The following is a 27,881-nucleotide window of genomic DNA, read 5'->3' as shown; positions in this document are numbered from 1 at the left end:
TCATGGAAGATCTGAATGCCAAAGTAGGCAGCGATAACACTGGCAGGGAGAGAGAGATGGGCCAGAATGGTTTGGGGAATATGAATGAAAATGGAGAACTCCTTACCGACTTCTGTGCCTTCAACAAACTGACCATTGGAGGTACCCTCTTTCCCCACAAGATAACCTGGGTCTCACCTGACCATCAAACAGAGAACCAGATTGATCACGTCATAGTCCGCCAGCGCTGGAGAAGTTCATTGCAAGATGTGAGAGCCAAAAGAGGAGCAGATATTGGATCTGACCACCATTTGGTTGTTGCAAAGCTGAAGATGAAGCTGTCAGCCAAGAAGAAGCAACAGAACACGCGAATAAAGTTTGATGTTAGAAAACTACAGACGGAAAAGAACAAGAAAGATTTCCACATCGCCTTGCAAAACCGCTTTGGGGCTCTTCAAATAGAGGAACAAGATGAGAGAACAGCGGAACACGCCTGGATTACCTTCAAGCAGGCCACTGTAGGAGCCTGTGAAAAAGTACTGGGAAGACCACCAGTCAACAGTAAACCTTGGATCAGGGACGAGACATGGCAGAAGGTGGAGGAGAGGAAAAAGCTCAAACAGGAGTTGAATCAGGCCAGCACCTGGCAACAGAAACAAATTACTGCCAACAGGTACAGCATGATGGCCAAGGAGGTGAAGAAACAGCTCAGAAAGGACAAGAGGTCATACTTCAATGAAATAGCAGAGCAAGCAGAAACAGCGGCCAGTAAAGGAAACCTCAAGGCACTCTACACAACAACTAAACTTTTGAGAGGGAAGAAAAGCAATTTCAACAGACCTGTTAGAGACAAGACAGGCCATCTGCTCACTTCAGTTGAAGATCAGCTGGCGAGATGGAAGGAATACTTCCAGGAAATATTGAATAGACCACCACCACAGAACCCACCTGACCTGGAGCCTGGAGACCCACTCAACATCAATATAGGTGAAATCACCAAGCAAGAAATTCGGAAAGCCCTAAAAGCCTGAAGAATGGCAAGGCTGCTGGAGAAGACAACATTCCTACAGAAGCATTGAAAGAGGGTGGAGAGGTTATGGTGGACCATTTGCATATACTGCTGAATTTGATATGGAGAACAGGAGAGATCCCATCAGATTGGAAGAAGGGCCTCCTTGTGAAGCTGCCAAAATCTGGAGATTTTTCACTGTGTGGCAAGTGGAGGGGGATCACCTTGTTGTCCATTCCTAGCAAAGTTCTCACCAGGGTCATCTTGGAGCGGATGAAAGACGCCATTGACCAGAGACTAAGAGATGAGCAGGCAGGGTTCAGGAAAGAGAGATCATGCATTGACCAGACAGCTACACTTAGAGTCACTGTGGAGCAGACAATAGAATGGCAAACTCCATTATATGTGTGTTTTATTGATTTTGAGAAGGTATTTGACAGCCTGGACAGAAAGTCAATGTGGAGCATCTTACAACACTACGGTGTACCAGAAGAGATGGTGAATATCATCAAGCAGCTTTATGATGGCTTCTCATGCAGGGTCATCCACGATGGGAGACTGTCCGAAGAGTTCCTGGTCACTACTGGAGTCAGACAGGGATGCCTGCTGTCGCCTCTACTTTTTCTTGTGGTACTCGACTGGGCTACAAGAACAGCCTATGCTGGCTCAGAGAGAGGCATCCAGTGGACATTAACAGGGAAATTGGAAGACCTGGCATTTGCAGATGATCTCGCTCTTCTCTCACACCAGCTTCAAGATATGCAGAAGAAAGTAGATTCCTTGGGAGAGACCTCACAGCGAGTAGGCCTTAAGATCAGTCAGGAGAAGACCAAAGTTCTACACATTAATAACAAACAAGAGGAGCCATTACGGATTGAAGGACAAATAGTTGAAGATGTAGACAAATTCACCTACCTCGGAAGCAAAATCAGTAAATCAGGAGGTACAGATGAGGACATCAGAGCAAGGATCAGAAAAGCCCAACATGCCTTCACAACTCTGTGACCTGTTTGGAGATCTACGGCCATCTCTGTCAAAACTAAGCTCCGTATATTCAGCTCCAATGTGAAGGCCATCCTGCTATATGGATCCGAAACATGGAGAATCACTAACACCAGCTCCAACAAGATCCAGACCTTTCTCAACAAATGCCTCCGGCAGATCCTCCGCCTCAAGTGGTACGACGGAGTGTCAAACCTAGACCTATGGAAGAGAGCAAACCAAGAGCTCACTGTATTCCAGATAAGGAGGAGGAAGTGGAGATGGGTCAGCCACACCTTGAGGAAGAGCCAGTTGAATGTCACTCGACAATCACTCGAATGGAATCCACAAGGGAAGAGAAGAAGAGGTCACCCAAAGCAAACCTAGAGGCGTAGGCTTTTGGATGAACTGAAAGCCGCCAGCCAAACTTGGGAGACTGCAAAAACATCTGCTAGAGATTGCAGAAAGTGGAGGACTTTTGTTGAGGCCCTATGCTCCATAAGGAGTGAAAAGGATTGGGGGGGGGGGTGGGAAGTAAATGTGTGAAACCATCTGAGAACAGGAAGCAGCTCTGAAAGAGTTATCAGTACAGCAGGAAAAATCGGGTAGGAAAGAGTGCATTGAATGACTGGTCCAGTAAATTGCCTACAGGCAGACTGACAGGAAGGGAAAAGCCACGTGGACTCTTTGAGGTACATCTTTGATTTGGATGAAGTGAGTGAAGCTAAATCCGAATCAGAATCAGATCAACAGCATTTATCGTGAAATTGGTTAACTATACAGCAGCAGTACAACGCAATTCGTGATAGAGATGAAAACCTGAATTACTGTAAGTCTTAAATAATTACAGTAGTACAAAAATAAGTTATAAGTAATGAAAAAAAGCCCAAACAAAATGTAATGAGGTAGTGCTCACGAGTTCAATGTCCATTCAGAAATGGAACGGCAGAGGGGAAGAAGCTGTTCCTGAATCACTAATGTGAAAACATAGCTGAGAAGGGTTGTAATAGAGAGTCCCCATCCAAGAAAAAGCAAGAGAATCAGGATAACATTAGGTGAGAGGAAAAAGCAAATGGAACAAAGATGCATTTAATTTATTCACAGGCTGAGCCAGTGTTTAATTGTCTTTCAGAAGATGGTGGTGAGCTGCCATCTTGAACCACTGCAGCCTTTTTATAAAGCAATTAGCTTTATTTGTCACATATACATTGAAACACACAGTGAAATGTGTCATTTGTGTCAAATCAGATCAGTGAATGTGCTGGGCTGCCCACAAGTGTCACCAGGCTTCGGGCGCCAATAGAGCATAGCCCCAAATTCACTAACTCTAACTGTACACCTTTGGAATGTAGAAAGAAACTGGAGCACCCAGAGGAAACTCACGCAGGCATGGGGAGAACTTTCCACCAATGCTACTTCACATACTGAGTAATTCCAGCAGTTCATAAATGCAAGGGATTCTGCCAGTGCTGGAAATTCAGACAAACACAAAACGCTGGAAGATCTCAGCAAGGCAAGCAGCATCTATGGAGAGGAATAAAGGGTAAATGTCCAGGTAAAGACCTTTCATCAGGACTGGAAAGGAAGGGGAAAGTAGGCAGAATAAGAAGCTGGGGGGAGGGGAAGGAGTGACATCTGGCAGGTGACAGGTGAGGGGAGAAGGTGGAGTGGGGTATAAGTGAGAAGCTGTGAGGAGATAGGTGTTAGAGGTAAAGGGCTAAAGAAGGAATCTGATAGGACAGTGCACCGTGGGAGAAAATGAAGGAGGAAGGGCACAATAGGGGATTGATAGGCATGAGGAGAAAGGAAGAAGCAGAGGTAAGAGGGGAGCCAGAATGGTGAATTAAAAAGGAGAGAAGAGAGAAGTGGGAAAAAATTACTGGAAGTTAGAGAAATATCAATCATGCCATCAGCTTGGAGGCGACCCAGACAGAATGAGTGTTGCTCCTCCAACCTGAGAGTGACCTCATTGTGACAGCAGTGGAGGTCATGGACCAACATGTCAGAATGGGAAGGTGAAGTAGAAGTAAAATGTGTAGCCACTGGCAAATCCTGCCTTCTGTGATGGATGGAGTGAAGATGTTCAATGAAGTGGTTCCAGAATTTGCACCTTTATATACTTTGTGACCACTGTAAAAATAATAGTTTTCTAAATTGGATTTTAAATACAACACATAAAACATATTCCAAAAGCAGATTGAATCTTATAACCATACAACCATATAACAATTACAGCATGGAAACAGGCCATCTTGGCCCTTCTAGTCCGTGCGGAACACTTACTCTCACCTAGTCCCACTGACCCGCACTCAGCCCATAACCCTCCATTCCTTTCCTGTCCATATCTTATCATCTTCTCTGCTCAGGAATATTGCTGCTATGATTTTGCTTCTGAAATCACCATCGCTACTAGTGAAAATCTCATTTACAATAGCACAAGGTAAATAAAATACCTTCTCAAGAAGTTTGATGAACAGATTCTCCATAAACTTTTTATGCAGTAAATTTGATCTATTCAATCGACAGAGAAAACTGATGGCCAAAATTCGCACAGATTGATCATCACGGTTTTCACTGTAAGGAAACAATGAGGAGAAATAAGAGATTTTTTTTTAAAAACAAGGCATTATTAAACTTTATCCAACTACTTATAAGGTCTTGATAATGGCTTAGCAGACTGCTAAATAATCTAGAAGCATCTTTACATTGGCAAATTGTAAATCCTATTTTTCCAAAGAGCACTTTCAACTTGTTTCTGTTTTCCTAATCCATGCCCTTATATCTAAGATGTATACCTAAATCTTGGGTAAACTACTCACATGGCTGTCAGATGCATGTACAAAACATTACATGCTATTACCAGTCCTACATCTTACGTCTTTATAAAACTATTGGTATTGTTGTACTTCAATATGTTTCAAGCTTGACATCATTAAAAGAAATATTGATTCAGATTTATTTATCACCTGTACAGACAGTGAAATGCATCACTTGTGTTAACAACCAACACAACCCAAGGATATGCTAGAGACAACCCGCAAGTATCGACACACATTCTGGTGCCAACATATCAAGCCCACAATGCACTGGAGAACAAAAGTACCACAAAAGATATGTAAGCAAATTGTGACAAAATTAAATTTTGGGAGTGATTATATGGTCTCTGGAAGCCTTGCTATTGCTTGCATGGTGGCTGGTAGGAGGCTGATGCTTTTGCTGCTGCCTATGCGTGGGAGGGGTGAGGGAGGCTTTGGGGTTCGAATGTTTTGTGTCATACATTTTTTTGTTTTTTTTTTCCAGTTTCACTGATTTCTGTGATGAGTAAGAAGTTCGGGTTGTATACCACGTTCATTCTCTGATATTAAATTATATTGGACTGTTTACAAATAGCCAAAATTTACAAACCCCATTTCCAGAAAAGTTGGGATATTTTCCAAAATGCAATAAAAACAAAAATCTGTGATATGTAAATTCACGTAAACCTTTATTTAACTGACAAAAGTACAAAGAAAAGATTTTCAATAGTTTTATTGACCAACTTAATTGTATTTTGTAAATATACACAAATTTAGAATTTGATGACTGCAACACACTCAACAGAAGTTGGGACAGAGTTAAAATAAGATTGAAAAGTGCACAGAATATTCAAGTAACATCGGTTTGGAAGACTCCACATTAAGCAGGCTAATTGGTAGCAGGTGAGGTATCATGACTGGGTATAAAAGTAGCGTCCATCAAAGGCTCAGTCTTTGCAAGCAAGGATGGATCGTGGCTCACCCCTTTGTGCCAAAATTCGTGAGAGAATTGTTAGTCAGTTCAAAAGAAACATTTCCCAACGCAAGATTGCAGAGAATTTAGGTCTTTCAACATCTACAGTACATAATATTGAGAGAAGATTCAGAGAATTCAGAGATACCTCAGTGCGTAAAGGGCAAGGTCGGAAACCACTGTTGAATGTGCGTGATCTTCGAGCCCTCAGGCGGCACTGCCTAAGAAACCGTCATGCTACTGTGACAATTATAGCCACCTGGGCTCAGAGTACTTCGGAAAACCATTGTCACTTAACACAGTCTGTCGCTGCATCCAGAAATGCAACTTGAAACTGTATTACGCAAAGAGGAAGCCATACATCAACTCTATGCAGAAACGCCGGCGAGTTCTCTGGGCCCGAGCTCATCTCAGATGGACCGAAAGACTGTGGAACCGTGTACTGTGGTCAGATGAGTCCACATTTCAGCTAGTTTTTGGAAAAAACAGGCGTCGAGTTCTCCGTGCCAAAGATGGAAACGACCATCCTGATTGTTATCAGCCAAAGGTGCAAAAACTAGCATCTGTAATGGTATGGGGGTGCATCAGTGCCCACGGCATGGGTGAGTTGCATGTATGTGAAGGTACCATTGACTCTGAGGCGTATATTAGGATTTTAGAGCGACATATGTTGCCATCAAGGCGACGTCTCTTCCCGGGACGTCCATGCTTATTTCAACAGGACAATGCCGGGCCACATTCTGCACGGGCTACAACAGCGTGGCTTTGTAGACACAGAGTGCGTGTGCTTGACTGGCCTGCTGCCAGTCCAGATCTATCTCCTATTGAAAATATATGGCGCATCATGAAGAGGAGAATCAGACAACGGAGACCACGGACTGTTGAGCAGCTGAAGTCTTATATCAAGCAAGAATGGACAAAATTTCCAATTGCAAATCTACTACAATTAGTATCCTCCGTTCCAAAATGATTAAAAAGTGTTATTAAAAGGAAAGGTGATGTAACACAATGGTAAACATGCCTCTGTCCCAACTTTTGTTGAGTGTGTTGCAGCCATCAAATTCTAAATTTGTGTATATTTACAAAATACAATTAAGCTGGTCAGTAAGACTATTGAAAATCTTTTCTTTGTACTTTCGTCAGTTAAATAAAGGTTCACGTGAATTACACATATCACAGATTTTAGTTTTTTTTTTGCATTTTGGAAAATATCCCAACTTTTCTGGAAATGGGGTTTGTAAATAATTGGTCGAATGAATTGATACATCCTTTGGTCCATGTGAAATGCTCTCCTGGTGAAGATGTGGTTTGGCTGAAGAGTCTGTACTCGTCTATGCTTCATATCCTGTCTAAGTGCAACAGGAGATGGAAATAAGGCAGGAAGAATAAGAGGGAGATGAAGAGATGATGCAGAGATGACACCATGTATAGGGCAAGCAACTGGATAGGTTAACTGGCCATCCGGCTGACAACTGGCAGCACAGTAGTGCAGTGGTTAGCATAATGACCACTGATGGAAGATTGGGAGATTGGGGTTCAATTCCTGCTATTGTCTGTAAGTAGTTTGTCCATCCTTCCTGTGACACCGTGGGTCCCTCTGGGCGCTCCCGTTCCACCCACATACCAAAGATGTATAGGTTAAATTTAGTCAACTGTGGCACCAGCAGCATGGTGACACTCGCGAGCCGCTCCCAGCATTTTCGGACTGTGTTGGTAGTTGAAACAAATGAAGCATTTCACCATAAGTTTCAGTGCTTCAACTTACAAACAACAGAGCTAATCTTTATCTTTAACAGAAAGGAGTGCAATGGAACAGAGGAAGCTAGGATACAACAATATACTGTAATACATGGAAAGCAACATCACAGATAGGCAGGATGGTGAAAAAGACATTTCACACATTGCTCTTTATCAGTCAAGGGACTGAGTATAGCAGTTGGGCCATTATGTTGGATACATCATTGGTTAGGTCTCACTTTCAGTACTGTATACTGTTTTGGTCACCCTTTTACAGGAAAGACATGCGTTACACTGGAAAGAGTGGAGAAACGATAATGTGCCCAGAACTAGAGGGCCTGAGTTATAGGGAAAGGCTAGCAGGTATACTAGGTCTTTATTCCTTGGAATGCAGGAGAATGATGGGGAGCAACATTATAAACATGTTTAAAATTCCAAGTGGCATTGATAAGGTGGATGGTAACACTCCTTTCCCCAGCATACTGGACTGAAAAACTAGGAGGCAAGGATTTAAGATGAGAGGAGAAAGATTTCAAAGGGACTGCGGCAACTTTTTTATGCAGAGGGTGGTGAGTATATGGAATGAGCTGCCAGAAGAAATGGTTGAGGCAGGAAGAGGCACTCAGATAAGTACATTGAGGGCTGGAGCTGAGAGGTAGAAAACCATAAGACTTAGGAGTAGAATTAGGCCATTCAGCCCATCGAGTCTGCTTCGCTGCCCCATGATGGCTGAACCCAGATCCCACTTAACCCCATACATCTGCCTTCTCACAATGTCCTTTGATGACCTGACTAATCAGGAAACTAACACGAGGAAATCTGCAGATGCTGGAAATTCAAACAAACCACACAAAATGCTGCTGGAACACAGCAGGCCAGGCAGTATCTATAAGGAGAAGCACTGTCGACGTTTCAGGCCGAGACCCTTCGTCAGGACTAACTGAAAGGAAAGATAGTAAGAGATTTGAAAGTAGTGGGGGGAGGGGGAAATACGAAATGATAGGAGAAGACCAGAGGGGGTGGGATGAAGCTAAGAGCTGGAAAGGTGATTGGCGAAAGTGATACAGAGCTGGAGAAGGGAAAGGATCATGGGACGGGAGGCCTCGGGAGAAAGAAAGGGGGGGGGGGGGGGAGAAGCACCAGAGGGAGATGGAGAACAGGCAAACAACTAAACATGTCAGGGAACAACACACACAAAATGCTGGTGGAACACAGCAGGCCAGGCAGCATCTATAGTGAGAAGCGCCTTCGACGTTTCGGGACAAGACCCTTCGTCAGGACTCGGCCCGAAACGTCGACAGCACTTCTCACTATAGATGCTGCCTGGCCTGCTGTGTTCCACCAGCATTTTGTGTGTGTTGTTGTTTGAATTTCCAGCATCTGCAGATTTCCTCGTGTTTGCTAAATATGTCAGGGATGGGGTAAGAAGGGGAGGAGGGGCATTAACAGAAGTTAGAGAAGTCAATGTTCATGCCATCAGGTTGGAGGCTACCCAGCCAGTATATAAAGTGTTGTTCCTCCAACCTGAGTGTGGCTTCATCTTGACAGTAGAGGAGGCCATGGATAGACATATCAGAATGGGAATGGGACATGGAATTAAAATGTGTTGCCACTGGGAGATCCTGCTTTCTCTGGTGGACCTCTGGCACACTGCTAGTGTCTTTCAGAGTGAAGACTGATTCAAAGTACTTACTAACTTCATCTGCCATTTCTTTGTCCCTCAATACTACCTCACCAGTGGTCCAATAGCAACACTAACCTCTCTTTTATTCTTTATAAAACTGAAAAAAAAAACTTTTGGTATCCTGCTTTATATTATTGGCAAATTTGCCCTCATATTACATCTTTTCCCTTCTTATAATTTTTTTAGTTGGCTTTTGTTGGATTTTAGAAACTTCCCAATCATTCAACTTCCCACTCACTTTTGCTACCTTATATGCTCTTTCCTTGGCTTTTATGCAGTCCTTAACTTCCCTAGTCAGCCACGGTTGCCTGTCCCTGCCAATTGAGAACAACTACTTCTGTGGGACATATCGGTCCTGCACCTTGTGAACTATTCCCAGAAACTTCAGCCACAGCCATCATCTCTGCTATTATCCCCCTCCAATCCACCTGGGCAAGCTCCTCTCTTATGCCTCTGTAATTCCCTTTATTCCATTGCGATACTGATACATCCGAATTGTGCTTCTCCCTCTCAAATTGCAGTATGAATTCAATCATATCATGATCACTGCCTCCTAAGGGTTCCTCATCTTAAGCTTCCTAATAAGATCAGGGTTATTACACAACACCCAATCTAAGATAGCCTTTCCCTGAGTAGGCTCAAGCACAAACTGCTCTAAAAAGCCATCTCATAGGAATTCAAAAAATTCCCTCTGTTGCAAGCCTTGGTGTATGTGCCAAACACGGGAATTTAGGACAAACCAGGTTTGTAGTGGTCAGCATGGACTCAATGGGCTGAAAGGCCTGTATCCATTAGGTACTGCTGTACACTCAGTGGCTACTTTATTAGATATACCTGCACAACTGCTTGTTAATGCAAATATCTAATCAGCTAATCTTGTGTCATCCAGTTTATTGTCATTTAACTATAAACATGTAGACCATCAAACAAGACAGCAACTCACTGCATAAAAGCATGCAGACATGGTCAACAGGTCTAGTTGTTTTTCACATCAAACATCAGAATGGTGGAGGAATGTGACCTAAGTGACCTTAAACATGGAATGATTGTGGGTGGAATCATTCACCCACTCACAATGTGGGTGGATTGTGGGATGGTTTGAGTATCTCAGAAACTCAGAATGAGAATCAGGTTTAATATCACCAACATATGTCATGAAATTTGTTAACTTTGCGGCAGCAATAATGCAATACATGATAAATTTAAAAAGCGTGAGTGAGTGAGTGAGTGAGAGAGAGAGAGAGAGTGTATGTGTGTGTGTCTGTATATATGCATATATATGTATATTAAACAGTTAAATTAAAATGAGCAGTGCAAAAAAACAGAAATTTTTAAAAAACCATGAGGAAGGTTTCATGAATTCAATGCCAATTTAGAAATTGGATGGCAGAGGGGAAGAAGCTGTTCCTGAATCACTGAGTGCATGCCTTCAGGTGACGAGGGCATGTCCTGGGTGGTGGGGGTCCTTGATGATGGAAGCCGCTTTTCTGGGGCACACATCTCCTTGAAGGTGTCTTGGTTATTACGGAGGCTGGGACCTGTGATGGAGCTGGTTAATTTTACAACTCTCTGCAGCTTGCTACGACCCTGTGCATAGCCTCTGCATACCTGATGGTGATGCAGCCAGTCAGAATGCTCTCCTCCTGCTGATCTTCTGAGCTTTTCACACACAACATTCTCTGAAGTTTACAGAGAATGGCACCATCCAGTGAGTGGCAGTTCAGTGGGCAAAAATGCCTTGCTAATGAGAGAGGTCAGAAGAGAATGACCAGATTGGTTTAAGCTGTCAGAAAGGCAACAGTAACTCGAATAACTACACGGTTACTGCTGCAACAGTGATGTGCAGAAGAGCATATCTGAATGTACAACATGTCAAACTTTGAAGTGGATGGACTGCAGCAGCAGAAGATCATAAACACACAGAAATCTACTTAATGATCTCCTTATTAGGTACTTTGTGTACCTAATAATGTGGTCACTGAGTGTATGACTCTAAGACTGCATGGTTGGTGAGCAAGAAAAGGCACTAAGATGCCAGGTGCATTGTCATAGGCATTGTAGGTAGCTGCAGCTACCGTAGATTCCGGACTACAGAGCGCACCTGATTAAAAGCCGCTGGCTCTAATTTTAGAAATAAAATCAATTTTTTAATTGTAAAGGCCGCACCGGATTTTAGGCCGCACCGCTACTTTTAAATATACATACGTATCGGTAACACAAATTACGTTGCATATACTTTTTTACTGAACAGCACGAACAACATTCCAATATCTCCTAGCGACTGGTAAAAATATATATACTGCAGCCTACCAGGAAAAGTTATTGATCGCCTTTAACTTAAAAGCAGCGTTTTCGCTCGGGTCTGACGCGCTTGCGTAACGCGATCGGGTCTAATCGGGTCTGACGCGCTTGCGTAACGCGATCGGGTCTAATCGGGTCTGATGCGCTCGGGTCTGACGCGCTTGCGTAACGCGATCGGGTCTAATCGGGTCTGATGCGCTCGGGTCTGATGCGCTCGGGTCTGACGCGCTTGCGTAACGCGATCGGGTCTAATCGGGTCTGACGCGCTTGCGTAACGCGATCGGGTCTAATCGGGTCTGATGCGCTCGGGTCTTGCTTTTCTTCGAGTATTTTCCATGTTGATGAGGGTGAGTACAAATGACTGATTTACAATAATTTAATTGTGAAAGTGCGCTTGATTTATCGTACAATTTCATTGGACCTCTGTGAACTACTCATCAATTTTATTGGTCTACTGTTACGAGGCAAAATGTTTACGAGGCGGCATGAAAAAAAAACATGTATTAGCCGCTCTGGATTAAAGGCCGCAGAGTTCAAAGCTGTTCAAAATGTGGGAAAAAAGTAGCGGCTTATAATCCGGAATCTACGGTAGTTATTTTTATAGATAACACACTGGAAATCCAGCAGTGTCAGTATCTCAAGTCAATACATTCAGTGGCCCCTTTTTACCTGAGGGAGGTGTGCCAGGGCAGAATTCTTCCCAGCTCTTCCTGGACACATAGTAGGGAAATGAAATTCACAAATGATACAACAGGAGAACTCCTACACTCTGAATACTTAATCCTCTTTATCCACACACCTTGTTCAGTAGTCCCCAAAATAATGTTGATTTATTTTACTGAATGTCATTTTATTCTGGCCGTTGAGTTTGATAGGCCCGAAGGCAGACTTTGCAAAATGATTTAACCTCAATCAGGAAAATCAAATCAAATAAACAGGAGGATGACTAAATTCAAGCAATTTAAAAGTAAGTTATGAGATATGATAATTTACGTAAGGCAAGGTGGAAACACGATCAGAGCATTTCAGTGAATATTTTGCACTGTGGAAACTGAATAAGCCAAGAAGATCACAAACTAATGCCTTTTTTTCCAGTTTTTTTTTCTTTTCAGCAATATTGACAACTGGAAGCTAGTTGTTTACAAGCAGTCAATTCCATATTTCGTGTTTCATGGAGCAACCTGTATTTGACCTATTGAGGCTACACTGGTTCCTAGAACAATCTCACTTGCTACTCATTTTCGTGTGTCCAGAGCAGTTGTTGGACTATGAGAGGTGCTTCACAGCACTCAGTTAACCTACCAGCACATCTTTGGGATGCGGAAGTAAACTGAAGCATCCAAACGATCAAAGAAAGAAGATGCAAGCACACATAGATAGCACTGGATGTCAATATCGAATCTGAGTCACTGGAGCTGAGACAGCATCTTTATGAACGGACCACAAAAATGATCAGACTCTATCAATCAAATGTTCTTTTCCTCTTCCAGACGGTAAAACATTCAGTAACCAGCCATTTCCTCACCTTTCAGTTGCCTTGTTAGCTGCACAATCATCTCCCAGTAGTTCTATGTAGGTGTGTACATCTTGGATAAGCCTAAATGAAAACAAAAACAGAAATCATAACTCAAATCCAGTGAAGAGCAATGAGAAATTTACTACAGATAAAAAGCAAACAGAGAATGGAAAGTTTTAAACTTTCTGTTTGATTATTTATTTATTGCTTAGTTTACTTCAAGATAGAGCACGGAACAGGCTTACCAAATCGTGCCATCCAGCAACCTGCCGATTTAACCCCAGCCACCCGCCAATAAAAAAACAGACCATGCGCACAGTAAAAATAGTCCAAAGATGTTAAAAGCCTATAAGTTCGAAAGAAACCACCACACAGTTTCCACAAGTCCTCATGGTCCTGATAGACTCATCATCCCACGCAGGCGGCAGAAGGGAATACCCCCGCTATGGACTTACACGGTGCCGCCGGACTCAGCCTCGCGAACACAGCACACAACGGAAGCGCCCTGATCACAGCGGACTCCTAGTCCGTCAAACCCCCGAGCCTCCGACCATCCCCTCTGGCACAGCCTCTCTGAGCACCATCCTCTGCCGAGCGCACTACAATGCCCCCGCCACCGGCCACTGGCAACGCGACCCCGAGGACTGGGGGCCTGTTCTTCCCAACAGAGACCCAGACCTCACAACAGCAGCAGCAATGAAGAAGGCCTCCCAGCAACCCTCCGATTTAACCCCATCTACCCATCGATTTAACCCAGCAACCCTCTGATTTAACCCCAGCCTAACCAAAGCATAATTTACTATGGCCAATTAACCTACTAACCAGTGCATCTTTGGAACGTGGGGGAAAAATAGAGCAGCCAGAGAAATGTTCATGGGAAGGACACACAAACTCCTTACAGAGAATGTTATACTACCATGGGGGTTAGTGTAACGTCATTATTATTGATTTATAATTTTTTGTGCCATACTCTGCCAGAGCCTCAGTGACCACTTTTTTTCAAAGTCCTTCTCACAGTCCAGTGGTTTTTTTTACAAAGCCAAGTTGCGAGCTTGACACTCAACCCGGCACGGATGGAAAGCATGTCCGGGAGCAGCCCGACTAGATTCAAACTCGGGAACCTTCACTCCAGAGTCTCGTGCTGATGTCACTGCGCCACCAGCCGGATTTTATAATTATTATAAAATAGTAAAACACAACTGATTACAGTTTAAGTTGATTTTTCAAGCTGGTTAGTAATTACCGTAGATGTCGGATTATAAGCCGCTACTTTTTTCACACATTTTGAACAGCTTTGAACACTGCGGCCTTTACTACGGTGCGGCTAATGCATGATTTTTTTTCATGCCGCCAAAAACATTTTGCCTCGTAACAGTAGACCAATAAAATTGATGAGTAGTTCACAGAGGTCCAATGAAATTGTACAATAAATCAAGCGCACTTTCACAATTAAATTATTGTAAATCAGTCATTTGTACTCACCCTCATCAACATGGAAAACACTCGAAGAAAAGCATTGTGCTGCCTTTATGGCAGTTATTTAGTTTATAATATTTTCGCTTAGTAATTCATTTGTTAGTATTTTCTAGTTAAATTTAGAAGTACTACATCCCGGGATACTATGACGTCACAACCGGTTTCGCCGCGTCTTGTGGGAAATACTGGTTTGCGATAAACGGGAAGGTGGGGGCATTAGGCGAGCGCGAAACGCTGCTTTTAAGTTAAAGGCGATCAATAACTTTTCCTGGTAGGCTGCAGTATATATTTTTTTACCAGTCGTTAGGAGATATTGGAATGTATACGCAACGTAATTTGTGTGTTACCGATACGTATGTATATTTAAAAGTAGCCGTGTTACAGGCACGGTTCGAAAAAAAGCATTTGCAATATGTATTTGTTTATGTTACCATATGGATTTAATTAAAAGTTAAAAAATCCTCACGTGTAATATCTTTCTGTGTAAATATCTCATATTACAACGTGGGACACCTGCGGCCTAAAATCCGGTGCGGCTTGTACAAGTACAAAATTGATTTTCTTTCTAAAATTAGAGCCAGCAGCTTTTAATCAGGTGCGCTCTGTAGTCTGGAATCTACGGTAACTAGAAAGAACTTAAACTTTGCAAAATAAGAGACACGTAGTACATAGTTAGAAATAGAATTTAACATTAAGAGAGAGTAAGTTCCTTAAAACTCTGCAATAATTTCTTATTTCTCATGAACATTGACTTCTCTAACTTCCATTAATGCCCCTCCTCCCCTTCTTACCCCCATCCCTGATATATTTAGTTTTTTTCCCCTTTCCTTTTTTTTCCTCTCTCTGCCCATCACTCTGCCTGTTCTCCATCTCCCTCTGGTGCTCCCCTCCCCCTTTCTTTCTCCCGAGGCCTCCTGTCCCATGATCCTTTCCCTTCTCTAGCTCTGTATCCCTTTTGCCAATCACCTTTCTGGCTCTCAGCTTCACCCCACCCCCTCCGGTCTTCTATCATTTCGCATTTTCCCCTCCCCCTCCTACTTTCAAATCTCTTACTATCTTTCCTTTCAGTTAGTCCTGATGAAGGGTCTCAGCCCGAAATGTTGACAGCGCTTCTCCCTATAGATGTTGCTTGGCCTGCTGCGTTCCACCAGCATTTTGTGTGTGTTGCTTGAATTTCCAGCATCTGCAGATTTCCTCATGTTTGCCAATAATTTCTCACTTTACCTTTGATCCTTCCTAAAAATGGGTCCGAATAAGCAAGCTTCCACAAAGAGATCCATATGGTTTTCAGCGCTCATGAAAGAATCCTGGTGGGAATCACTGGAGGCAGAACCGGAAGGTAACCAGATTTGACAGCAATGAGTAATTAACATATTGAAGACTCCAGTTTTGGTTTCTGAAATTTTAAGCAATTTGCTTATAATCTACAAAAGGAAAGAAAGGTTGAAATTACATTTCTGCAGTGTGTTTCATGAATTCAGTCCCCAAAACAGTGCAGGGCTGTTAGTGTTATAATGTAAGGCACAAATAGCACAGTGATACATGACGGTATAAAGTTACTTCAACCAAGTTAAAGGATAAATGTTAGAGAACTAGCAAACTTTGCTACTTTCCATCAAATGGTGTGATAGGAAATTTAACACAGACCAAGGAGGACAGACTGGGCCATGATTTTAATTTCTCAACTTAAAAGGCATGGAATTTCAGATTAATTATGTAACACACGCAAAATACTGGAGGAACTCAGCAGGTCAGACAACATCCATAGAGAGAAGTAAAGAGCTGATGATTCAGGTTAAGAACCTCTTCAAAAGAGGAAACTTCTTCCCCCTTCCTTTCCAGCCCTGATGAAGGGTACTGACCTGCAATGTCAGCTCTTTAAAGTTCAAATTTAAATTTATTTTCAGAGTACATACATGTCACCACATACAACCGAGTTTCTTTTTCTGCAGGCATACTTAGTAAATCTATAGAACGGTAGCTGTTAACAGGATCAATGAAAAACAAACAAATTGTGCAAATGCAAATAAAAATAAATAACAAGAGCATGAAATAACAAGACAGAGAGTTCTCAAAGTAAGACCATCGACTGTGGGAACACCAGAAATAGAATGAATGTTGTTATCTCCTTTTGTTCAAGAGGACGAAGGTTGAGGGGTAGTAACTGTTCCTGAACCTGGTGGTGCGAGACCTGAGGCACCTGTACCTTCCACTTGATGGCAGCAGCAAGAAAAGAGCAGAGACTGGGTGGTGGAGATTTTTGATGATGGATGCTGCTTTTCTACAGCAACATTTCATGTGGATGTGCTCAATGGTTGGGAGGACTTTACCTGTGATGTACTGGGCTGAATCCACCACCTTCTGTAGGATTTTCCATTCAAAGGCATTGGTGTTCCCATACCAGGCCATAATGCAGCCAATCAGTACACTTTTCGCAACACTTCTATAGAAGTTTGACAAAGTTTTTGATGACATGCCGAATCTCTGCAGACTGCTGGGTAAGTAGAGGCGCTGTTGTGCTTTCTTTGCAATAATATTTATATGATGAGTCCAGGACAGGTCCTCCGAGATAGTCACATCCAGGAATTTAAAGTTAGTGACGCTCTCCACCTCAGGTCGTCTGATGACTACTGGCTCATGGACCTCTGGTTTCTCTCTCCAGAAGGCTACAATCAGTTCCTTGGGTGACGTTGAGTGAGCAGTTGTGGCTATTACACCACTCAGCCAAATTTTCATTCTCCCTCCCGCATGCTGATTCAGCACCTTTGATAAAGCCCACAATAGTGGTGTTGTTAGCAAACTTGTATGTGGTGTTGGAACTATATGTAATCACACCGTCATAGGTATAAAGCAAGCAGAGCAGAGGGCTCTAAGTGCACATCCCTGTGGTGCACCTGTTTTGATGGAGATAGTGGAGGAGATGTGTTTAGCAATCTAAACTGACTGGGGTCTACATGAGGAAATCCAGGATCCAATTGCACAAGGGAGTATAGAGGCCCAGGCTTTAGAGATTACTGATTATTTTTGTGGAGACGATAGTATTAAATGCTGAGCTGTAATCGATAAAGAGCATCCTTATGTATGCACCTTTGCTGTCCAGAGGTTCCAAGGTTGTGTGAAGAACCAGTGAGATGATATCTGCTGGAGACCTTTTCCTTTGGTAGCTGAATTGGAGCGGATCCAAGTCACCTCTCTAATAGGAGCTGATATGTTTCAACACCAGCCTCTCAAAACACTTCACCACTGCGGATGTAAGTGCCACTGGGCGATAGTCACTGAGGCAGGCTTCCCCACTCCTCTTGGGCACTGGTACAATTGAAGCCTGCTTGAAGCAGGTGAGTACCACACACTGTTGGAGTGAGAGGTTGAAGATATCCATGAACACACCAGCCAGTTGGTCAGCACAGGTGCTCAGTACTCAGCCAGGTACTCCGTCTGGACCGGATGCTTTCCTTGGATTCTCTCTCTTGAAGGCAAGGAAATCATGTCATCTTTAAATATTGAGACCAAAGGATCATCGGGAGACATGGGGGTGCACAATGGTTCCTCCCTGTTCTGGTGGTCAAAGCGAGCATGGAAGGCATTGAGCTAATCTGGAAGCAAAGCTCTGCTATCCTGACATTGCTAGTCTAGTCCAGATTCTCCTCTTCACCTGTGAGATGGCTTTTCGGTGATCACATCTACACCTTGTAGCATTCTTGATCTGGCCCTCAGCAAATTCCAGATTGTTTGGTTCATCCAGGGCTTCTGATTGGGGTAAACATTGAAAGACATTGTGGGGACACATGCATCTACAGGCATTTTAATAAAGTCTACTCCTTTTGTCCTATTGGAAGGACAAACCAGAAGACTGAGTACAGGATTAATGGTCAGTTACTTAAGAGTGTGGATGAACAAAGGGACCTTTGGGGTTCAAATCCATACATCCCTCAAGGTCGCTGCGCAGGTTGATAGGGTAGTTAAGAAGGCCTATGGGATGCTCGGCTTCATTAACAGGGGGATTGAGTTCAAGAGTAAAGTGGTCATGTTACAACTCTACAAATCTCTGGTGAGACCGCACTTAGTGTATTGTGTTCAATTCTGATCACCTCGTTATAGGAAGGATGTGGAAACTATGGAGAGGGTGCAGAGGAGATTTACCAGGATGTTGCCTGGTTTGGAGAACAAGTCATATGAAGCAAGGTTAGCAGAGCTGGGAGATTTCTCTTTGGAGCGTAGAAGAATGAGAGGGAACTTGATAGAGGTCTACAAGATTATGAGAGGCATAGATAGGGTGGATAGTCAGTACCTGTTTCCCAGGGCACCAATAGCAAACACCAGAGGGCATATGTACAAAATTAAGGGAGGGAAGTTTAGGGGAGACATCAGGGGTAAGTTATTGTTGTTTTTTAACACAGAGGGTTGTGAGTGCCTGGAATGACTTGCCAGGGATGGTGGTGGAGGCTAAAACATTAGGGGTATTTAAGAGCCTCTTGGACAGGCACATGGATGAAAGAAAAATGGATGGTTATGGGGTAGTGTGGGTTTAGTACTTTTTTTTAAAAGGATTATATGGGTCAGCACAACATGGAGGGCTGAAGGGCCTGTACTGTGCTGTAGTGTTCTATGGTTCTATGGTCCTCTCCATAGATGCTGCCTGTTCTTCTTTACGGTTTCTTCATAATAAATTTTTTTGATTTGCAATACTCAAGCAAACAAGTGCATACACATCAAATGGAGAGCTAAAGTTATCAGGAGAGGTTAGGTACATTTTCTAGGGAGTAAAGGATGCTGACATGTGACATGATAGAGGTATATACACATATGAGATACAAAGATAGGGTACATATCGAGTGTCCATTTCCCTACGATAGGGAGTTTAAAACCAGAACCCATAGGTTTAAAGTGAGGGGGAGGAAGCCGAAAGAGAATCAGAGTAGTTGGCATCCTCAATGAGCTGACAAAGGGAAGAAAAGTAACAACATTTCAGAGGCATTTGGGAGCAAACATTCCAATGAGCAGGGCAGAGTAGTACAGTGGACTGGGGACACCTCAGACCTGGTACATATTGACTCAATTAAGCAACTGCCCCAATTAGCTGAAGTTTTAAGGAAGTAGTTAAAAAGATACAAAAAAGACAAACTACTGAGTAACAAATTATGTATTTAAATTAAATGCATAACAAATTGGAACAATATCAACAATACCAGTGGTTGTCCATCATATCCAATGATAGCAGGAAACCTGAGCAGGCAAGTTCTTAATGTAGAAAACCTGGTTCACTGGAGCAGTTCTACTCTCTCGAGTTTGGAAGTTCTGATCCAGTGGTACAAAGAGAGCTCACATATGGGGTCTTTCCTACATGCAATAAATGACCATGACTCCTTCAGTGCCTCGTCATGCCCTTCATTCTTCACATAACATTGCAGAACAACTACCCTGACCGTTGATCTCACTCCAGATCACATCAGCAAAATCCGCCAGAACTGACTTTGCATGCTAGGACAGGTATGTCCCTATCTCACCAGGAAATGAGCTCTGCCAGCTACCCTCACCTGATATAGCCTGCCTGTTGAAGCGGGGTGATGGGCTGTGAACTGCGGTCGCATGCAAACAGCCTTTTCACTCTCAGCACGGTGGATATCGGACCACTGGAAAACAATGCTGGAGAGATAGTAATGGGGGGACAACAAAAGCGCAAGCAACCGACATTAGTTAAAAACTGTTCAGCAACAGTTAATTTCCTTAACTTAACGCTTAATTTCCTGTCCCAATTAAGCGGCATAGTGTTCCAAAGAAACACGGGGAATCTCAGCTATTTTCTCAACTAGGTTTTGTTGAGAGTTGTTCCAAATAAGTAGCTGCCCTGATTATACAAAGACTCAATTAACTAGAGTCCACTATTTATGGAATTAATGCAAACAAGTGGGATTACTATAGATAGGCATATGGTTGGCACAAATGCAGTGGGACTAATGTTACTATGCTGTTCAACTCAATGATTGAGAAAGTGAAGCTAAAGTCAGATGTATCAGTATTACAGTGGAGTAAAGGGAGTTACATAGCCATGAGAGAGGAGTTGGCAAAAATTGATTGGAAAAATACACTGGCAGGGATGATGGTAGAGCAACTTAGGAACTTAGGGTTGGAACTTAGAACCACAGAACATTACAGCACAGAAACAGGCCTTTTGGCCCTTCTTGGCAGTGCCGAACCATTTTTCTGCCTAGTCCCACTGACCTGTACCTGGGCCATATCCCTCCAAACCCCTCTCATCCAGATACCTGTCCAAGTTTTTCCTAAATGTCAAAAGTAAGCCCGCATCCACCACTTCATCTGGCAGCTCATTCCACACTCCCACCACTCTCTGCGTGAAGAAGCCCCCCCCCCCCAATGTTCCCTTTAAGCTTTTCCCCCTTCACCCTTAACCCATGACGTCTGGTCTTTTTCTCCCCTGGCCTCAGTGGATAGATTCACTCTATCTATACCCATCATAATTTTATACACCTCTATCAAATCACCCCTCATTCTCCTACGCTCCAGGGAATAAAGTCCTAACCTTTTCAACCTTTCTCTGTAACTCAGTTTCTCAAGTCCTGGCAACATCCTTGTAAACCTACTCTGCACTCTTTCAACCTTATTAATATCCTTCCTGTAATTAGGTGACCAAAATTGCACACAATACTCCAAATTCAGTCTCACCAATGCCTTATGCAACCTCACTATTACATTCCAACTCTTATACTCAATACTTTGATTTATAAAGGCCAATGTACCAAAAGCTTTCTTTACAACCCTATCTATTGTCATGGGCAAAGTACTGGAGAGTTTAACATCGGTAGCTGAGCGAAGGGCGCTGAGTAGGCTACGGTCAATTATGGAAAACTCTGAACATCCTCTACATAGCACCATCCAGAGACAGAGAAGCAGTTTCAGCGACAGGTTACTATCGATGCAATGCTCCTCAGACAGGATGAAGAGGTCAATACTCCCCAATGCCATTAGGCTTTACAATTCAACCGCCAGGACTTAAGAACTTTTTAAAAGCTATTACTAATGCTTTTTGAGATAGTGATTTAGATGCATATCATATTTTTTACTGAGTTAAGTATTGTATGTAATTAGTTTTGATACAACAAGTGTATGGGACATTGGAAAAAAAGTTGAATTTCCCCATGGGGATGAATAAAGTATCTATCTATCTATCTATTTGTGAAGCCACATTTAGGGAATTATGCACCTGTACTCCCAGATCCCTCTGTCCTACTGCACTCCTCAGTGTCCTACCATTTACCTTGTATGTTCTACCTTGGTTTGACCTTCCGAAGTGCAAAACCTCACACTTGTCCGCATTAAACTCCATCTGCCATTTTTCAGCCCATTCCTCCATCTGGTCCAAATCCCTCTGCAATCTTTGAAAACCTTCCTCACTGTCCACTACACCTCCAATCTTTCTATCATCAGCAAATTTGCTGATCCAATTTGCCACATTATCATCCAGATCACTGATATAGATGACAAATAACAATGGACCCAGCACTGATCCCTGTGGCACACCACCAGTCACAGGCCTCCACTCAGAGTAGCAATCCTCCACTACCATTCTCTGGCTTCTTCCATTGAGCCAATATCTAATCCAATTTACTACCTCTCCATGTATACCTAGCGACTGAATCTTCCTAACTAACCTCCCATGCGGGACCTTGTCAAAGGCCTTACTGAAGTCCATGTATACAACATCCACTGCCTTCCCTTCATCCACTTTCCTGGTAACTTCCTCGAAAAACTCTAATAGATTGGTTAAACATGACCTACCACGCACAAAGCCATACTGACTTTTTCGAATAAGTCCCTGTCTATCCAAATATTTGTAGATCCTATCTCTTAGTATTCCTTCCAATAATTTACCTACTACTGATGTCAAACTTACCCGTCTATAATTTCCCAGCTTACTTTTTGAGCCTTTTTTAAACAACGGAACTACATGAGCTATCCTCCAATCCTCTGGCACCTGACCCGTGGATATCGACATTTTAAATATTTCTGCTAGGGCCCCTGCAATTTCAACACTAGTCTCCTTCAAGGTCCGAGGGAATACCCTGTCAGGTCCTGGGGATTTAGCTACTCTGATTTGCTTCAATTTCTGGAAGCACTTTGTAACACAACACTGGTCAAAATTTCTGTTACTGTGAATAGCTCAGTGAGTAAAAGATGACCTGATTTCCAAAAGACATAATGTTAAAGAAGACACATTTCTTTAATATTTTAAGCAAGATTACTTTCTTATTTCCATCTTTTACAGTTTTGATAAAACAAAAAAGGAAAAGGGCCTGAAGCAAAAGTTCGGGCACCCTGCAAGGTCAATACTTAGTAGCACCCTTTTTAGCAAGTATCACAGCTTGTAAACGCTTTCTGTAGCCAGCTAAGAGTCTTTAAATTCTTGTTTGGGGAATTTTCACCCATTCTTCCTTGCAAAAGGCTTCTAGTTCTGTGAGATTCTTGGGCCGTCTTGCATGCACTGCTCTTTTGAACACAGATTTTTGATAATGTTTGGGTCGGGGACTGTGAGGGCCATGGTAAAATCGTCAGCTTGTGCCTCTTGAGGCAATCCATTGTGGAGCTTGAGGTGCAGTTTTTATCTTCAGCTTTCTCTTTTTTTTTACAGACGGTGTGATGTTTGCTTCCAGAATTTGCTGGTATTTAATTGAATTCATTCTTCCCTCTACCAGTGAAATGTTCCCCATGCCACTGGCTGTAACACAAGCCCAAAGCATGACCGATCCACCCCCTTGCTTAACAGTTAGAAAGGTTTTCTTTTAATTAAATTCTGCATCTTTTTTTCTCCAAACATACCTTTGCTCATTGCGGCCAAAAAGTTCTATTTTAGCTGCATCAGTCCACAGTACTTGTTTCCAAAATGCATCAGGCTTGTTTAGATGTTCCTTTGCAAACTTCTGACGCTGTATTTTGTGGTGAGGATGCAGGAAAGGTTTTCTTTTGATTACTCTTCCATGAAGGTCATACTTGTGCAGGTGTCGCTGCACAATAGAACAATGCACCACCACTCCAGAGTCTGCTAAATCTTCCTGAAGGTCTTTTGCAGTCAGATTCGCCTTTTTGATTCGCCTTTCTAGCAATCCTATGAGCAGTTCTCTTGAAAAGTTTTCTCAGTCTTCCAGACTTCAACTTGACCTCCACCGTTCCTGTTTACTGCCATTTCTTAATTACATTACAAACAATGGAAACGGCTACCTGAAAAGGCTTAGCTGTCTTCTTACAGCCTTCTCCTGCTTTGTGGGCATCATTTATTTTAATTTTCAGAGTGCTAGGCAGCTGTTTAGAGAAGCCCGTGGCTGCTGATTGTTGGGAGAAGGTTTGAGGAGTAAGGGTATTTATAAAGCTTTGAAATTTGCATCACCTGGCCTTTCCTAACGATGACTGTAAACAAGCCATAGCCCAAACAAGCTAATTAAGGTCTGAGACCTTGGTAAAAGTTACCTGAGAGCTCAAATCTCTTGGAGTGCCCAAACTTTTGCATGGTACTCCTTTTGCTTTTTCACTCTAAAGTTGTACAAAACAAAAATAATACACTAATCTTGCTTAAAATGTTGAAAAGAATGTTCCATCTTTAACTTTATGACTTTTGAAGATCAGTTCATCTTCTACTCACTTAACTATTCACAGTAACAGAAATTTTGAGCAGGGGTGCCCGAACTTTTGCATGCTACACAATGCATCCCAAAGAGGAGGAAGTATTTTAAAGGGAAGATGACACAACCATGGCTAACAAGAGAAGTCAAAGCCAAAGAGAAAGCATGTAATAAAGCAAAAATTAGTCGGAGGTTAGAGGATTGGAAAACTTTTAAAAATCAACAGAAAGTAACTAGAAATGTCATTAGGAAAGTAAAGATGAAATATGAAAGTAAGCTAGCCAGTAATATTAAAGAGGATATCAAAAGCTTTTTCCAGATATATAAAGTGTAAAAGAGAAGTGAGAGTGGATATTGGACCACTGGAAAATGATACTGGAGAGGTAGTAATTGGGGAGCAACAAAATGGCAGACAAACTGAATAAGTATTTCATGTCAGTCTTCACGGTAGAAGACACTAGCAGTATAGTGGAAGCTCCAGGTGTCGGGGTCATGAAGTGTTTGAAGTTACCATAACTAGAAAGATATGGCTAACATGAGAGGGCACAGTTTTAAGGTGCTTGGAAGTAGGTACAGAGGAGATGTCAGGGGTAAGTATTTTATGCAGAGAATGGTGAATACATGGAATGGGCTGCCAGTGATGGTGGTGGAGGCAGATACAATAGGGTCTATTAAGAGACTTCCGGACAGGTACGTGGAGCTTAAAAAAAATAGAGGGCTATGGGTAACCCAGGGTAATTTCTAAAATAAGTGCATGTTCGGCACAGCATTGTGGACCAAAAACCCTGTATTGTGCTGTAGCTTTTCTATGGTTCCTTGAAAGTTCTTCAGAGACACAAATCTGAAGGTAGAAAAGTCAGATGGTGTACACTCCAGGGTTCTGAAATGACACCAAGATTGAACAACTTGTCATATGAAGAGCGTTTGATGGCTCTGAGCCTGTATCCACTGAAATTCAGAAGAATGAAGGGTCATCACATTGAAATCTATTGAATGGTGAAAGACCTTGACAGAGTGGATGTGGAAGAATGTTTCCTATGGAGGGAGAGTCTAAGACCAGAGGATACAGCCTCAGAATAGAGTGCTGTTTTTTTAAAACGGAGATGAGGAGGAATTTCTTTACCCAGAGAGTGGTGAATCTGTGGAATTCTTTGCCACAGGCAGCTGTGGAGGCCAAGTCTTTATGTATATTTAAGGCAGAGGCTGACAGATTCTTGATTGGTCAGGGCATGAAGGGACATGGGGTGAAGGCAGGAGATTGTGGCTGAGGGGAATATTGGATCAGCCATGATGAAATGGCAGAGCAGACTCGATGGGCCAATTGTTCCAATATCTTATGGCCATATGATTCTAAAAGTGTCTTCAACCTGAAATGTTAACTCTGCCACCTGGTTTTTAAGATGCTGCCTTACATGCTGAGTATTTTCATCATTTTCTGTTTTGGCTTCAGATCTCCAGCATCCCCGGTTTTGTTGATTTTCAGTACATAGTCATGATGAAAAATCAGATGTTATGGTCAAAGATTCCACAAAGTAAACCGTCTGCCCATTGAAAAAAATCCTATCCGCCCAAATTAGGAACATATGCCTGGCCTACGAAAATGCTTGTCCATATGTCTCTGGAAAGCCTCCGATTCTATCACCTCCTCTGGAATAATATTCCCTGTATCAACAGCGCTCTTTGTAATATCCATTAGATTCCCTCTAAAACTAATTCCTCTCACCATAACCCTTTGTCCTCTTGTTTTAGATCTACGATCTCAGACGTTATGAAATATGAAAGCAAGCTAGCAAACAATATCAAAGTGGAAAGTAAAAGCTTTTTCAAGTATGTAAAAAAGACAGATGAGAGTGGATAAAGGACTGCTAGAAAATGAGGCCAGAGAAATAATGAGGGATAAGGAGATGGCAGATGAACTAGATGTTGTAGTGTGAGAGGTGAGAAAAGTGGGTGCTCAAAATGCTAAAAGATCTAAGGCTACATAAATCACTCGGACCAGAGGAACTGTACCCTACGGTTCTGAAAAAGGTAGCAGTAGAGATTGTGGAAGCATTAGTAATGATCTTCCAAAAATCATTGGACTCTGGTGTAGTGCCAAAGGACTGTAAATTTGCAAACATCACTCCACTGTTTAAGAAAGAAGGAAGGCAGGAGAAAGGAAATTATAGACCAGTTAGCCTGACCTCAGTGGTTGGGAAGATGTTGGAGTCAATCATTAAGGATGAGGTTATGGAGTACTTGGAGGCACTGGACAAGATAGGACAAAATCAACATGGTTTCCTTAAGGGAAAATCTTACCTGATGAACCTATTGGAAATTCTTTGAGGAGATTACAAGTAGGATAGCTAAAGGGGATACAATGGATATTGTATTCTTGGATTCTCAGAAGGCCTTTGACAAGGTGCCACTCATGCGGCTGCTTACCAAGTTAAGAGCCCATGGCATTACAGGAAAGTTACTGGCACGGTTAGAGCACTGGCTGATTGGTAGGAAGTAGCGAGTGGGAATAAAAGGGTCCATTTTTGGTTGGCTGTCAATGACTAGTTGGTGATCCACAGGGATCAGTGTTGGGACCATTTCTTTTTATGCTTATTAATTATTTAGATGATAGAATAGATAGCTTTGTTGCCGAGTTTGCAGATGATACTAAGACTGGTGGAGGGGCAGGAAGCATTGAGGAAACAGGTAGGATGCAGTGGACTTAGACAGATTAGAAGAATGGGCAAGAAAGTAGTACATGAAATACAATTTTGGAAAATGCATGATCCTGCACTTTGGTAGTAAATGTGGAAAGGATATTTCCCATGATAGTCTAGGACATGGAGTCTAGAACAAGAGGGCACAGCCTCAGGATAAAAGGGTGTCCATTTAAAGCAGAGATGTGGAGGCATTTTTTTTTAGCCAGAAGGTGGTGAATTTGTGGAATTCTTTGCTGTTGAGGCCAAGTCTTTATGTATATTTAAGGGAGAGGTTGATAGATTGTTGACTGGTGGGGGACATCACGTGATGACGTAGGGTCGAGACGTTGGAAATCCAGCTCCCTCGTAAAAAGTAATGAAATAGGGTTTAAATGAAGAAGAGTTAACTAATATCTATTAGAAATTACTTATAAGCAACTCCGGAATATCTTTTGATATGGCTCCTAAACTGAAACAGAAGAAAGCTATTACTTCGAAGACTGCGCAAATCGGTGGGGAAAAAGGCCTAACCGCTTCGGTGAAGCATCGGACTCAAGTTGGATCTCCTCCCGGCGAAGTGCATGGTACTTCTGATGATGAGGGGAAGGAAGCTGTAGCAATGTCGTCGGTCTCTAAGAAGAAATGGAAGGAACGCATGCACGAAAGTATCTATGGGAAGATATCAACAGAACTACAAAGCCTAACTACGGCTGGAAGTGAAATTGGATCGGAATCGGAAGGAGACACAGACTCTTTGGGAAATTCGGAGGAGGAAGAAAAGGAAAAGAAGAAAGAGATTAAAGGAGACATAAAAGATATCCTGAGATATATAACGAATGAATTAAAATCTATAAGAGTAGATATGATGAAAGAATCAAAAGTTACAAGAACAGATATGACGAAGGAATTAAAAGCTATAAGAATAGACATGACGAATGAATTAAAAGCTATAAGAACAGATATAAAAAGGATACAGAATACACTTGATAATGTGGTGGAAAAACAAAAAAAGATGGAGAAGGAAGTTAAAGAGATGGAAGTAAAAGTGGAAGAAAATACTGAAAGAATAGAAAAAATAGAAAATGATAATTCTGTCTGGATAGCAAAAAGAAAACGGATGCTT

At 42.4% G+C, this 27,881-nt stretch overlaps 1 protein-coding gene across 6 annotated transcripts in view; it reads right to left on the bottom strand.

Annotated features, from left to right (window-relative positions):
- LOC140730748 (probable methyltransferase TARBP1) overlaps positions 1-27,881 on the bottom strand; it is a 384,497-nt gene that overhangs the window by 192,258 nt on the left and 164,358 nt on the right. For all 6 annotated transcript variants that reach the window (XR_012099667.1, XR_012099666.1, XR_012099668.1 and 3 more), the window contains exons 18-20: positions 15,676-15,875; positions 12,985-13,056; positions 4,423-4,543 (exon numbers count right to left, since the gene is read on the bottom strand). Coding sequence is in view for 3 of the 6 variants with exons in the window: in XM_073051594.1 (XP_072907695.1) it covers positions 4,423-4,543; positions 12,985-13,056; positions 15,676-15,875 (393 nt within the window). In the remaining 3 variants the exon portion in view is untranslated. The remainder of the gene's footprint in view (positions 1-4,422; positions 4,544-12,984; positions 13,057-15,675; positions 15,876-27,881) is intronic.

This window comes from Hemitrygon akajei, chromosome 7 (genome assembly GCF_048418815.1).
Source record: "Hemitrygon akajei chromosome 7, sHemAka1.3, whole genome shotgun sequence".
NCBI classification, from domain to species: domain Eukaryota; kingdom Metazoa; phylum Chordata; class Chondrichthyes; order Myliobatiformes; family Dasyatidae; genus Hemitrygon; species Hemitrygon akajei.
This window is presented reverse-complemented; position numbering and strand designations above follow the sequence as displayed.